Below are 14,864 nucleotides of genomic sequence, written 5' to 3'. Positions count from 1 at the left end.
TGTAATGCATGCTAGTTTTGTTGCATCCAAGGTCAGGAAGCAGAAAGATATCTTTCAACAGTGGGATGTCATGGTGTGAGTATGCTAAAAAAAACTGTTTAAGAAAGAGCCTGGCCTTGTGGTTGGGATCACCCACATTTGCACTCAGCCTTCACACAACTGTGGGGCACGCACAGCAGCTGCAGCTAGAGGAATAAAGGGCAGAATCCTAACAAAGACATAAATCAGACTGTATTTTCAGTGCCTTTAAACTCCAGTGTGATTTCTTGTGTGTCCTATGAAAGTCTGCTGGGGTGGCTAGCCCTCCCACAGCTCAAAGTGCTAAAAGAGCAGTTAAATCTAAAGCCAAGAACCCTAAATACCCCCTCCCACCTCCCCCAGACCTTCTCCCCCCACATCCCAGCCCACCCCTCTCCCTAAAGAAGAGACCCCCATGCATATTCTTGGCCTATATCTTTATGAATTTTCTACAAATTAGAGACAGGTCAGAAAAAAAGAGAGTGGAGGGGTGAGGGGAAGGGCCGCAGGGGTGAATAGTGGTACCAGTTCCTCTCCCCCCACCCCCCACTAAAATTGAACACCTGTACAATGTAGTTCCACTATGGTCTCAGTATAATGTCCACATGCACAGGCTTAAAGCTAAAAACCCTTTGTCATCTGAAGAATTAAAAAGTCCAAATGTAGTAAGCTCTCCTCTTTTTTTTCTTTTTAGATATAGATATATATCGGTGTCCTCCATTCAACCATTTACATAGGTAGGGATTTCTTTTGTGCTCTGGGGCTCAGCAGCTGTGGAAATACTTCCTGTGGCAAAGAGAGAACAAAATACAGGAGTTAATAAATAACAAGTGCATTTTGCCAAAGAAGATGCATGAAGGTATCACTTTGCTGGCCTTTGTGTTCCAGACTGACATGTTCTTCCCAGAAATGTTTTCCTGTCATTCAAAACACTGAAGGTGATGTCCTGTTCTTTTGCTAATGAAGATGATTCACCCATGTCGAACACAAGAGGGAGAGGCCAGAGCACAGGGCTGGAGGGAAGGAGGGGTGAGGCCCTCAGAGGAAATATGTAACTCATTTGCAGTGATAAGGCGTTGGGAGATTTCATAAACAACCTTAAGCTTTGCACTTGTAAAAGAAGAGGTTAAACCACTCACATCCAGAAAATAGAAACTGAGAGTTCTTTTGCTGCCAGAGCTTGGAGAGAAAATTAAATGATTCATGGACATTCATTCAGATTCCTCAAAGGAAGGATTCTGGAATGCAAGTCAAGGGGATTGAAAACACCTGGCTTCTGAACAAGCATACAAAAGAGAAACACCCAATTTACAGTCTTATTTTGTTTTCCCCAAAGAAAGAAAACTCATTAAAAAAGAAATTGCTGATTTCCAGAAACAGATGAGGTGGCTGCACAGGCAAGCATAGAGCCTTTGCACTTTCTATTCTGTTCACACCTAGGTCCAGACCTTTTCATTTTCTCAATGAGCTTTGATTCAGTTTCCTCATTCATCTTACTGACAGGATAGAAAAACACTCTTAGAAAGTTTGTTGGACTGATTCTTTTTGATAGAGAATTGAGTCTACATATCTCACACATTTACCTTTTGTACTTGCTTGCCCAGTTACAGGTGCAAACCAAGGAGTTATAAAAGGCCAACTTCTGATTCAGCAGCACAGATAAGAAACTCAACAAAATTCTGGCTGTTGTAGAAAGCCAGGAATGCTATAGCAGTACCGAGTGAAGACATACCTCCAAAATTGGTTTGGCTAGTCCTATCCTGGATTTTCAAGGGTTTAGTTTCCAACACCAGCAAGAGCAGTTTTGAAGGCATCTTGAATAGAACTGGTGAGCGACTAACACTTGCCAATCCAGTTTGAGTGACCTGTGAAAGCATGTTCCCCCAACCCTGGAACACCCTCAACCACAGTCATGACATTCTTTCAGAAAATGGAAGCTCAAACCCCATCAAACTCTTGGAAGAGAGTTCCTGACCTGAAATTGGGTGTTTCTCTCTTATCATCTTACATCAATTTTATCTTGGAGGGTTCGGGGGGGTGGGGGTGGGGGGGTGGGAGGGGTGGAATAAAACAAATAAATAATGGAAATAATTGTTAGGATTAAGGACCCACCGCTCCGGGTCTTGGCTTGAAACCTCTTGGTGATCCACAAGCTTTTGGGAAGTCCTCTGTCCAGACTACCTTGGTTGCATTTCCTTTCCTTCGGTTCTGGACTGTGGCCTGGAGTTGCTCTGTATGGAGAACACCACATGGGAAGGTTGGTCCCCTCACTCCATCCTGTGTTCTGCTAAACAGGACTGTCCAGGTCTGCCAATGAATAACTGCTTAAAAGCTTTTAATAGCTGCCAGAGCTCTCCTTAGTGAACAGGTGAGGAGAGATAAATATTGATTGCAGAGGGGCTTCCAGCTGAGACATCAGCTTCATCAAGAGGCTTTCTTCTTTTTTTTTTTTCTCAGGCCACAATCTTATGGCACACCACATGCCTTCATGCCTTCCTTTAATTGCATTTCCCCTTGTTCCCACTCTACAATAGCTATGACTCCAAGCCTGTGTTAGAAACTTCCATACATTTTAGGGGATATCCTCAGATGGCTTCTAAGGTTTGGTTAAACTGATGAAACAGTGCAAAACCTGAGGTCTCTGTTATGACTACACCTCACTCTTGACCAAGTCAAAACAGCTGTAAACTTCAATTCTTCTAAAATAGGTCTATGTCCCTATTTACAGGAGTCCTGTACTATACTGTCTGAACCTGCAGAACTGTCACCTCACAAGTGAGGCTAAGCAATGCTGGCTTCAGCAGAACATGTCCTCAGGCTGAAACCTCCATCTCAACATTTTTACTGTAGTCAGGGTAACAGAAAACATATAATCATGAGCAAACATATAATCATTGACCCAGTATGGCCACTTCAAGTCTATTTGCTTTAGGTCCTATGAAATCCTGCTTTGCAGATTTGCAACCACAGAAACCTGGGAGAGGCATCAGCCTGAGGGCAAACCCAGCTGTCCAGCACTGAGATCCCAGGTCTTGCATGATTTCTCTGGGAATCAGCCAGGATAGCCTTGCTGCTGGCAACAAGGTCTGGCACAGCACAGAAGGCCACAACAGTCAAAACATCAACAAATATTTAGCTTTTAGATCTGACTTACCTAATCACCTGCTCACCTCCATGTTTCAGGGGAGGGTGGCTGAAGTTCTCCTGGATGTGGGGTTTAGCCCCGCAACTACATCAGCCCCAGCAAAACAAAGTAAATTGCCTCATAGCTCAAGTTAAGTGCTGGCAAGACTTTTGAGAAGGGCAGAGGATCTACAAAGAGCAACTAGGAGAGAGAAAAAGCCTGAGGTTGCTCCTCTCCCTTTCACCACATGGTAGCGAGGGAGAGGGAAGAGTTAGCAAAGTTTCCTGTAGCAGTACTTATGCTGCAGCAAGAAGAGGATGGGAGGAGGAGTGTGCAGGAGTATGGGAAGGGGGGGAGGCTGAGAAAAGGGTTAGCCAATTATCAGTCAGGCTGACCAGCTGCGGGATGCTGCAAGTTATTTACCTATGGGCTGGACTTCCAACTTCTCATCTACTAGTTGCTCAGGGCTCATCAGATCACTTTGAGGGACATTAGGTATGCTTTCCCTCTGACTGACTGGACTGACCATCTCTTGATCTTTTTCATTCTGCATCTGTGCATATATATTAAGGCCAGGAATCTTCCTAAAATATTAACAGAAATTATCATTGTGGGGTACTCTGGCAGACGAAGTAGTATCAGTTTTATAAACCAAGAAACAACTGGCTGTGAGAAAGAAAACCCAGCAAAACAAAACCCAAGCACTTCAGTGACAGGCAGCAATGGGAAGAAGAAAATGGCTCAGAGGTGGTCATACCTTTTGAACTTATAAATTACAAACACAGCTAGTCCCACGAAAACGACAGACAGGAGCATCAGCATAGCAGAACCACTGTGACTGGGAGTGAGGTCCACTAGGGGAGCTACAAGAAAGGGGGAGAAGATTAGATCCAGCCTGGGGTGAAAGTTGATCCCTCCAGAAATACAGTTCATTCTCCCCTTATGGCATTTGTGGTAAGCCTCATCTGCTTCCACACATCTGCAGGACTTCTCTCCCTTTCTAATCCAGCTGGGAAAAAATCCAGTTGGGTGCAGATCACTTGTGGTGCTCAACCTACCCCTCGATATGAAGTCCCATAGCTCTCTTTTGTGGCCTGTCTTCTCTGACCCATTAGAGAATTGCCTGAAACACACTCTCTGATATTGCAGACAATTACCTAAGGTAGCTGCTAATTAGGTCATTCAGGTACCAAACCTGGCATCTTCTGGATAATCCTGGTGCTACCCACAGGTTAACTTGTCACGTTGACTTTCTGTCTTGCTTAGAGCTATTTTGGGTAGCTGCCAGCGCACAGTGCATAATGAACAACTAGCGCCTCATTCTACTGAAGAAACGATGCTCATCACTTATACTGTTCTCTGCTCAATCCTGTTCCTTCCCGACTACAAGTGTAGTGCCCTTCACAGCCACTGCCTCAGTATCCATGCCTTATCATGGCAAGATCTCACACCTCTGACATTTTCAGTTTCTTCCTTTGTCTCTTTCCTACTCTACTGATCATGTTCTACCTTTCCCTTACACTGAAACCAATCCTAATCAAACCAAAACACCAAAACATCAAAACCAGCCCTAATTGAAGTCTCTCTGTGCTTCTCAGAATTTTGCTTACCTTGTAAAACAATGACACACAAACCAGCCAGAAGGGTGGCTTTCCCAGAAATACAAAGCAAGTTCTATTAAACAGAGTTTCCATCACTCACACAGACTAATATCCAATAAATGGACATACTGGTAGCCTCAGTTGTTCGTGCAGACACTAGTGAAACACACTGCAGACAGACATGGAGCTGGAGCTGTGCCATTACACAACTAATGCACATAGCAGGTACATCCTCACTGACTGTGTATTTGGCATTACACATGGAATAATGCATAGCTAATGCCTTACACTTCAAGGCAGTGAAAGTTATGTCGAACCTCTGTCATAAACATCATCTTTCCCTTGCCCTTCTTCACACATTGAACAGACCCATCCTAAACCAGAGCCGGAAGGCACAAGGAACCATACACACACAAGCAAATACTTGCTTACTCACCATATGCACACAGGCACCAACATTTACAAAGAGAAGTGAGAAAAGGTTCTGCTTTCCAAATCGAGAAGTCTGTCTTCAAGAAGATGAGGTGCCCGCATGAAATGATCTGTCATTATGAATTCCTCACACACACACTGGGACAATGTGCAGCCCTCGTGATTCTGTTTCCTAAGGACTGCTTCTCTGTGTACTGAAGTACACATTTCTACTACTCCTTATACTGCACTTCCAACAACAGCAAATTCTTGCACATAAGTAAACAAAAGGATTAGCTGTAAAAGCAAAAGACACTGTATCTTTGTAGCATGATAAAGTAAGGGGAGGGGGGGCTGGTGTTTTAATGTCTGCCCATACACTGGGTTGTTATTGTGACAAAACCAAGAAATGTTTAAAATACAACTGTTAGCATGCTACTGGCTGTATTGCTGCTTGTTTTGCTAGGGATATGCAGAGAAGGTGTATACAGAAAGAGGATACTAACCTGCTGTTAAATGGGAAGCGTAGACAAGGATTCGAACACCTGGCTTCAACTCAAAATGGACCAGGTTTTGGTTCAGTTTCTGGATCAGTGTTCCTGAGATCTGGAAAAAAAGATAAAGTAAGAAATGCATTTGTTTCTTAGCATTAGTTTAGACTGACAATAGGTGGGCAGGAATTGGAGCTGCGCACAAAGCAAAGATTTTGCAGGGGCACCAGACTTACTGAGCACAATTTGCTATCACCTTGCAAAGAGGGAGCTTGTGGAAACTGAACACATCTGCCAGTACTATGTCCAGAGAGGTTTGTGTATGGTTAGCAATGACAAGCTGCCTGTCACACTCCTGTGTTCTTAGGAGTGGCCCAACAGCTAAACTGAATCGAGCCCCCAAGGAATATTACACCCACACATGTGTCTGCAGGACCAGCCAGCAATGACATATTAGTGAACACCATTTACAATTCAAGCAAAGAAGATCATTTCAAATTGTTAACACTAATTTGTTTAAAACAAATAATATTCTGCTCCTTGAGTAGCTATGATCTTTAGAGTATGTTCATAATGTGATACACCTGAATCAAAATGGTATAACTGTAGTCTTTATACTGGCTTGCACTTAAATTTCAAGTCCTAAAACTAAACTTCACATCATCCAGCTCCAAGTTTCAAGCCAGATGCTTCCCAATCCTGAACCAACTCAAATCTGAAAGCATTTACTGACTATAGAGTATGGCTTAAAGAAAATGCATCTCCATCTATTCTTATGAGTTACACACAGAGAACATGCTCTCATATTCTCTTTTCATGCAAGAGATGTTCCACAGAGCTTTTAGATCACTAGATAATCTTGCTATAACTTTGATAACAGCAACAGAGCTGATAGAATAGAATAGAATTAACCAGGTTGGAAATGACCTTCGAGATTACCAAGTCCAACCTATCATCCAACACCATCTAATCAACTAAACCATGGCACCAAGCACCCCATCCAGTCTCTTTCTAAACACCTCCAGTGATGGGGACTCCAACACCTCCCTGGGCAGCCCATTCCAATGGCCAATCACTCTCTCTGTAGAACTTCTCCCTAACATCCAGCCTAAACCTCCCCTGGTGCAGCTTGAGACTCTGTCCTCTTGTTCTGTCAATGGTTGCCTGGTAGAAGAGATCAACCCCCACCTGGCTACAACCTCCCTTCAGGTAGTTGTAGAGAGCAATAAGGTCTCCCCTGAGCCTTCTCTTCTCCAGGTTAAACAACCCCAGCTCCCTCAGCCTCTCTTCACAGGGCTATGCTCTAAACCCCTCCCCAACTTTGTTGCCCTTCTCTGGACACCTTCCAGCAAGTCAACATCTTTCCTAAACTGAAGCGCCCAGAACTGGACACAGGACTCAAGGTATGGCCAAATCAGTGCTGAGTACAGGGGCACAATGACTTCCCTGCTCTTGCTGGCCACACTACCACACTATTCCAGATACAGGCCAGGATGCCATTGACCTTCTTGGCCACCTGGGCACACTGCTGGCTCATGTTCCCCCTGATTGTTTAAAGTTAGACTGGCATTGCTTAACTTAGGATTGATGAAGTTATGCTAATACTGTCTGCCTTAAGGTAAGAGTGTACTGAGATAACTTGTTGCACAGGAAACTTATCAAGGAAGAAAGGTCAAAGGGCAAGTATCCAAACTCTGGACCTGCATCCCTGAGGATTAACATTTTTTGGTAAATTTAGCAAAGTTCCCCAAACTGGTGCCTTAATGTTGAACTTATCTCATTATAATATCTATCTAGAGAAGTCCCCTACCCAAATAAACCCCTTACCTTCTGTCTTTAAAAGCAGCTCTATCTTTAAGATGAAGCAAGAAACCAAACAATAGTTAATTAGCAGGCATTGACACTAAGTGTAGCTAATACATTTTACTGCTTCAATACCTGCTACCAATTTCAAGCAGGGTTCTAGCTTTGTGAAGGGCTGCCTAGTATCCTTTGCTGCACAGAACTGGGATAAAAGCAATACCTCAGTTCGGTGTGTTGATTAGCTTATGCACTCCAGGTAAAGAATCCTGATTGTACAAGAGAGTTCTAGCAGAAATGAAGCAGGCAATTAGCAACCTGATCTAGTGTGAGGTGTCCCTGCCCATGGCAGTGGGGTTGGAACCATTTTTGGTCTGTTCTCCCAGGCTACCAGCAACAGAACGAGGGGACACAGTCTCAAGTTGTGGCAGGGGAGGTTCAGGCTGGATATTAGGAAGAAGTTCTTCACAGAGAGAGTGATTTGCCTTCGGAATGGGCTGCCAGGAAGGTGGTGGAGTTGCCATCCCTGGAGATCTTCAGAAAAAGACTGAATGAGGCAGTTAGTGCCATGTTCTAGTTGATTGGATAGGTCTGGGTGATAGGTTGGACTGGATGATCTTGGAGGTCTCTTCCAACCTGGTTGGATCTATGGTTCTAACTAGATGATCCTTGAGGTCCCTCCCAACCGTAACAATTCTATGATTCTATTCTCTTCCTCCTTAAAGGACACAACAGAAGAGATGAGCATTTGCTAAGGCCACATGAAATTCCTATTTGTAACCTGAAGAAGCCAAGATTTGGTCCAATTTGTTGACAAACATTTCCTTATTTTAAGTCGGTTCCTTATGATCTGCACAGAGTCACTTTCTCCATATTGCTGTTAAGTATATCCAGAAGTTCCAGGCATGTTGCCATTAAAAGCAAAAAAAAAAAAAATCTGATAGATTAATCAAGGACTGGGAGCCAATAGACACAACATTTGTAGTTTCTTGTATGTCTTTTGTATCATAGAATCAATAAGGTTGGAAAAGACCTCAGAGATCATCAAGTCCAACCTATCACCCAACACCTTGTGACTAACTAAACCATGGCTTCAAGTGCCACATCCAATCCCCTTTTGAACACCTCCAGGGATGGTGACTCCACCACCTCCCTGGGCAGCACATTCCAATGGCAAATGACTCTCTCTGTGAAGAACTTTCTCCTCAACTCGAGCCTAAACTTCCCCTGGCACAGCATGAGACTGTGTCCTCTAATGTATGTTCATTTGCCAGATGTTTCATGTATTTCACACTTTCTTGCAGTAGAGAGCACTTTTGCAACGGAACACAGCCACTGTTATGCATGTTCCTTTATTAGGAGAGGTGCTAATAAACCCATAAACCTTTAAATGCAGTTGGTTTGAATGTCCTGTTTTTATAGGCATACCAAGATCAAGAGGAACCATATTCTAGTGCTCACCACTTAATCTAATTTGTTTTAAATAAATCCTGATCCCTTCTTGGAGATTAATGAAATATTATCAGGGGAAAAAAAAAAAAAAGAACATTCCAATAATTTTTACACCATCTTTTTCATGTTCTTCATTTTGCCTGGTTGAGTTATTTCAGCAAATGCTACCAAGATATGATTAGATGTTCCTTGGCTATCATTCATCACAGTGTGAGATTTATCTGCCTCTTCTATTTTATTTTTTTTTTTTAACATTCTTAATGGCTCTTTCAGTACTCTTGGCTTATAGGCTTCATTTCTGGCTGCTGATCACTTGAATAGGTGCCTTTGGTCCAATATCAATTTGGCATAACTCTTCCAGGCCTTTTATTTATAATTTTTTTCATATATCTCTTTAAAGCTTACAGTGTTTTTTTTAATGGGTGCCAGAATGAGCAGTAAATATATTTCTTCCAATGGGAAGTAAAAAATACCACCTGCTTAGAAAGAGCCATCTGCTGAGCTCAGAGCAGCAGGGATGGTGACACAAAGATGTGCAGTACAACAAGATAGCCTGGGAAGCAAATTAATCCCTCTTTAAGAATTTGAGCATATTAATAACCAAGATTGATGACTATAAAAAGTGCTTCATCTCTAAAACTGGAACAACAGATGCAGATCAATATGCTGCAAACCAAGTACATCAGTGGCTCATGGAAATAATGTGAAAAATATCCTGGCCATTTCCAGTCCCAGACATGGCCTGACAACTCTACTCCATACCCCTGCAGGAATTATCTTCCTTTGTGGTCTGAGCTCCTGATGTTGCTAAGACAGCTGAGCTCAAGAATAAAAATGCAACTGCAAGACAGGAAAGAGAAGAAACAGTAGGCAACACATGCACATACCTCTCCTATTTTTCTTTACAATCTATGCTAAACTAAAAGACGACAGTGTTAAGATGAAGCCATTGAATTAATCTCTGAAAAAAGCCAAATTGAACCAAAAGAGATTCTATAGTACACAGCACACTCTGAAATACCATGCTATACAGCAAAAAAAAGAACTATTAACATATGAATTTACAAAGAACTTATTCTAAGTAAAATACATCCAAGCTTATTTAATTGCAATTTCTCCAACCATAAAACTTCTTATTTGCTTATTACCACCATTGACACTATTTTACTAATATCAGGTGCTATCACCTTTATTGTTATTGATATTGCTCCTATTGCTATTGCTATTATCATAGAAAGAGAGTTCATAGAAACAATAGAGTTGGAAGAGACCTCGAAGATCAAATCCAACCTGTCACCCAAGACCTCATGACTACTAGACCATGGCACCAAGTGCCACATCCAATCCCCTCTTGAACACCTCCAGGGATGGTGACTCCACCACCTCCCTTGGCAGCCCATTCCAATGGCTAACAACTCTCTCTGTGAAGAACTTTCTCCTCACCTCGAGCCTAAACTTCTCCTGGCACAGCTTGAGACTGTGTCCTCTTGTTCTGTTCCTTTCTTAGTAGCTGATTTTATTAGCTACAGTCACTTCTTATACTTATTTACTATTAGCAGGATGAACTAGAAATCTGGGTGCAGTCACAGGGCTATGATCTTGTTGCAATTACAGAGATGTACTTTTTAGGAAGGACAGACTGACAAGGCAAGGTGGTGGAATTGCTCTCTGTGTGAATAAGCACCTATAATGTGTTGAGTTTAACTCGGGGAGATGATCAAAGCATTGAAAGCTTATGGGTAAGAGTGAAGAGACGTGCAAACATGAGTGATACGTTTGTGGGCATTTACTAAAAACCACCCAACCAGGAAGAAGCTGCTGCTGAGGCCTTCTATGGGGCAGCTCAAAGTAGCCTCAAGATCAAGTGCCCTGGTGCTCATGGGTGACTTCAACCACTCTGACATTAGTTGGAAAGATCACACAGGCAAGCATAAACAGTCCAAAAGGTTCCTGCAGTGCACTGATGACAACTTTCTCCTGCAAGTAGTTGAAGAGCCAACAGCTCCATCCCTCTCCCAGGCTGCTGTGCTGCAGTGCCCACCCTGCACTTCAGGGGATGCTGCCTCTGGCTGGCTGTGGAGACTGTCACCCTAATGGCTGGGGCCCAATCCTTTGTAAAGGCTGAGGGTATGGGCTGGGCCATGGCAGCCAGGCTGGGAACCAGGCAACGGGGATTTGTGCCCTGCAAAGGAGCTTTGGGCACAGCCAGGATGGGCTGGGCATCACCCACGGGACCCCCTTTGTAGCTGCCCTTGCTGAGCTGTGCTGGAACGAGTCCAGGGAAGGGCCATGGGGATGATCAGAGGGCTGGAGCTCTTCTGTGGGCACAAGCTGAGAGATTGTCGAGTGTCCTTCTTTGGAGACTTTTAAAACCCACCTGGACTCATTCCTGTACAGACTACCCTAAGTGCTCCTGTTTTGGCAGGGGAGTTGGACTCAATGATCTTGAGGTCTCTTCCAACCTCTAATGTACTGTGATACTGTGAAAAGTGCCAACCACACTGTGCCATTCCTCTTCAATACATGTGATAGGTGTCCAGTGTGGTAAAAAACACATATGATATGAAGCTTAATATGATGTATAACTGATAATGCAGCTAACGAATGTTGCTATCTAATACTAGAAAATGGTTTAATTGAGGATTTGGCCATGAAATAGAATTAAAGGAGAACCTTGAGAAAGTCATCATGAGAAAGGACCAGAGTCTTTGTTAGGTACCATTGACATAGAAGAGCACTGAGATCTCATCTGGGCTGCCTGAGTTCTCCTGCAGTGCAGAGTGAAGAGGAAGAAACAACAGCACCAGCAGGAACCTTATGGGTGAGAGTTGCTGTGGCAGCCTCCCAGCAGGCATACTGAGTGTGCAAAAGCTCAACCAATATATTCTTGTCTGGTGACACAATGAAAAGGAGTAACAGGAAGAGGAGAGGCAGTAAGAATGAGGCAGTAAGAACAAGGAAGAAAGGCATAGAGAAATAGTCAGAACTGAGGTTTATGATTATTGTAATGCATTGTTACCTGACCATGACTGAGGATCTCACTGTACTACACCCTTTACAAATGCAGCTGAAAATACAATTATCTCTGCTTGAAACAGTGGCTTTCTGGGTGCAGAATTTTTGCCTGGTCTTTATGGAATCTGGTCATGGCAAAAAATTATGAACAGCCAGAGACTTTCAAAAGCACCAAAAGTTCTTGTGAGAATCAGACATTTGCCCTCCTTAGGCAGCTCTGGAGATTCCTGACACTCACTTCTGAGGGAAGAACAGATGCATTAAAACATGCTTTTAAAATGTTTGCATACTTGGTAAAATATTTTAACTTCTCTTCATGGGGAAAGTCAGATTCTCTTTCTTTATGTGGAAAGTCAGATTCTCTTTCAGACAGACATGTAGACAGTATAGAAAGAGGGGTAAATGCATTTCTGCACTTCTAAAAAATTATCTGAAATAGAAACCATGCTTTACAAATGTCAGTATCTGAGGTCCATGAGCAGGGGACAGGTAGCTGAAGAGCCAAATTCACACTGGGATTGGACACTGCTCTCCAGAGTTGCACCCCATGATGTTTCTGATCCTCACACAGTTGCAAAGGAATCTGTGAACTACAGATCACTCAGGACACTCACTTTGAGACTGGAGTAGTGGCACTTCTGCCTTTCATATTCTATCAAGTCTATTTCTAGCTCAGTGGATCACAGGTTACCAGACTTTAACCTAGGAGTGGTTATGACTCATGATTTGTTACAACATTAATAAAGTGCCTCTGAAATAAATCTCCACACAAAGGCTGATCTCAGCCACCAAGTTAATGAAAAGGGAAATATTTGGGGTCCTATGCCTCCTTTATTTCTGGCACCATAGATGCATTTTCTTATTTAAAGAGCAGATAAGGAAATGTCCAAATGCTTTGTTCTTTTTCAAAAATAGCTAAGCAACTCCAATTGAACAGCTAGACCCTCAGCTGGGGAACAGGTTAGCCTCAGGCCTGTCTCTGTTGTTCTCTCACCCTTGGAGATGTAACTAACTCAGCTGAGGAAAAAAAACTTCTTAGAATAGCAGCCTCCTAATTTATAGTCTTCAAGAGTCTCCCTTGTGAAAATAATTAGCTTTCAGAATTAGTTTTGGTCCTTAACTGAGCCTCATTGACTTTATCTGCTTCATTTGCAGAATTAAGCATGATGTGCAAAAATAATTCAGTAATAGAAACCATTCTTCATGTATCGTTTTTCATCAAAGGACACATAATGAATAATAATAACAGACAGTTTTTGAAGGGAGAAAAAAAAAAAAAGAGATTCCAATTTAAAAATGGAACAAAACAAAAATTAATTTGGCTCCTCTTAGCATTCTATCAGAGCTGTGAAGGAACCGTGTGCACAAAGATACAGAATTATCACTCAGAAGGGCATTTTCCTATACTTTTACTGTGTTTTGAGGCCTCTGATGTAAACTGGTTTAGACTAATTGAATGTAATTCAACTGTGTCAGTATGTAGTACCTAAAAATCTTGATCATTTTATAGGTACCGTATAAGGATCTCAACTAAGAAGTGCACACTTCTGTTCAATGCAGTGAGTAAATCAATAAACAACTAAGGAAAGAATTATGCACATTGATTGGTAGGAAGCAACTTGAACCAGCATTAAAATGTGAATCAAGTGTCAGGGCAGATATAGATTACTTTAAACTGTGTCACTTGCCCTGCATAACCTTGGTTACTTCACATGAGGCCTCTAAAGCTTGTTTGCCTTAGCAGTGAAAAGAGTATAATCACTGACTTACAGGGTGCAGCAGGGATTTCTTGAGATGTTTTAATGAAAGATGCTAAGTTTAAGCTGCCATTACTATCCAGATACCATGAAAGCACAAGGTGGAGAACATTCCTGCAGTTACTCTGGGAGAAGAACCGACCAGCAGATACAAACTCGGAGAGAGCGCAGACATAAAAGCCACGATCCACTTTAGATGAACAAAGGTGACCATAAGGAGTCTTGAGAATCAAGGGCTATCCTGTACACTAAGCAAAAGATGAGAAGGTGAGAGGACTGATAATCACACAGCAGGAGTTAACTTAAAGATAGTAAGACAAGAGATATAGACAGCCTCTTCTACAGCACAGCAGCAGCTCATCAGGAAAAGCTGGCTAAGGAAAAAAGCCTTTGGCATAAGGTCTCTTGGTTCATATTATTGCTTTCTCTCCCCATCTGCCTTTACTTCTTAAATACTGGCTCAGCCTTTCCTAAGTACCCAGTGTAAGTCTTGGTCTGCATACCAAAGTACAGATGTTAAAAAAAAGAAGTCTCAATAGTGAGCACTAGACAATCTACTCCTCTCCCTGGAATTTGATTTCCAGGACTGATTGGTATCAAGATTTGAAGGTGTTCGCTGTTACAATCTTCTTGCTAAAATATTTTGGTGGTAGATAAAATCACCTGAGTTACATCAGAGGAAAGAAAAGCAGTGAAATATTTGTAACCACTAAAGCTTAGGAGGATAGGTGATAAAACAAACCAAACCAAAACCCAACAGACGCTACATTGTCTACAATGAAACAGAAATAAAACTAAATTTGCTTTAAGGAAAGAATCCTGAGATGTATACACATACAGGCTTTCTGAATGCCACTCTTCATAGTGTCAGATTCATCAGAAGTATTTCTTTTCCTCAGTTCATCATTGCCCATTTGATACTTAGTCATTCATATCATTCCCCATCACTTTGGCTGGATACAGATACTGGCCACAGCTGCAACACGTTGAACACAGCTGGCAACCAACCAGCTGGTGCCGCCATTTGCCAAAGCCTCCATCATGTTTGCTACATTACTGACAGCGCTTTTCAGAGGAAAGATTAATGGCCTCAAATGCTATTAACTGGTTGCTCCTATACTTATTTTGCATTCTGCTTTCATGCCTGTTTTGAATAGGCCAGGTAAAAGCATGCAAGTGGAGAACTACGGCAAAA

At 42.4% G+C, this 14,864-nt stretch overlaps 1 protein-coding gene across 3 annotated transcripts in view; it reads right to left on the bottom strand.

The window, feature by feature from the left end:
• Positions 1-424: 424 nt before the first annotated feature.
• Positions 425-14,864, bottom strand: part of SORCS1 (sortilin related VPS10 domain containing receptor 1) — a 315,355-nt gene continuing 300,915 nt past the window's right edge. The window contains exons 24-28 of one of the 3 annotated variants that reach the window (XM_068139410.1): positions 5,661-5,760; positions 3,900-4,005; positions 3,566-3,726; positions 2,131-2,249; positions 425-804 (exon numbers count right to left, since the gene is read on the bottom strand). In XM_068139410.1, the coding sequence (XP_067995511.1) occupies positions 748-804; positions 2,131-2,249; positions 3,566-3,726; positions 3,900-4,005; positions 5,661-5,760 (543 nt within the window). In that variant the 3' untranslated portion in view covers positions 425-747. The remainder of the gene's footprint in view (positions 805-2,130; positions 2,250-3,565; positions 3,727-3,899; positions 4,006-5,660; positions 5,761-14,864) is intronic. The other 2 variants (XM_068139413.1, XM_068139411.1) reach the window with 2 other exon arrangements.

Source organism: Melanerpes formicivorus, unplaced genomic scaffold (assembly GCF_026170545.1).
Source record: "Melanerpes formicivorus ecotype bairdi unplaced genomic scaffold, bMelFor1.0.p_v2 SCAF_6, whole genome shotgun sequence".
NCBI classification, from domain to species: Eukaryota; Metazoa; Chordata; class Aves; order Piciformes; family Picidae; genus Melanerpes; species Melanerpes formicivorus.
Note: the sequence above shows the minus strand (reverse complement) of the source record. Positions and strands in the feature narration are given on the sequence as shown.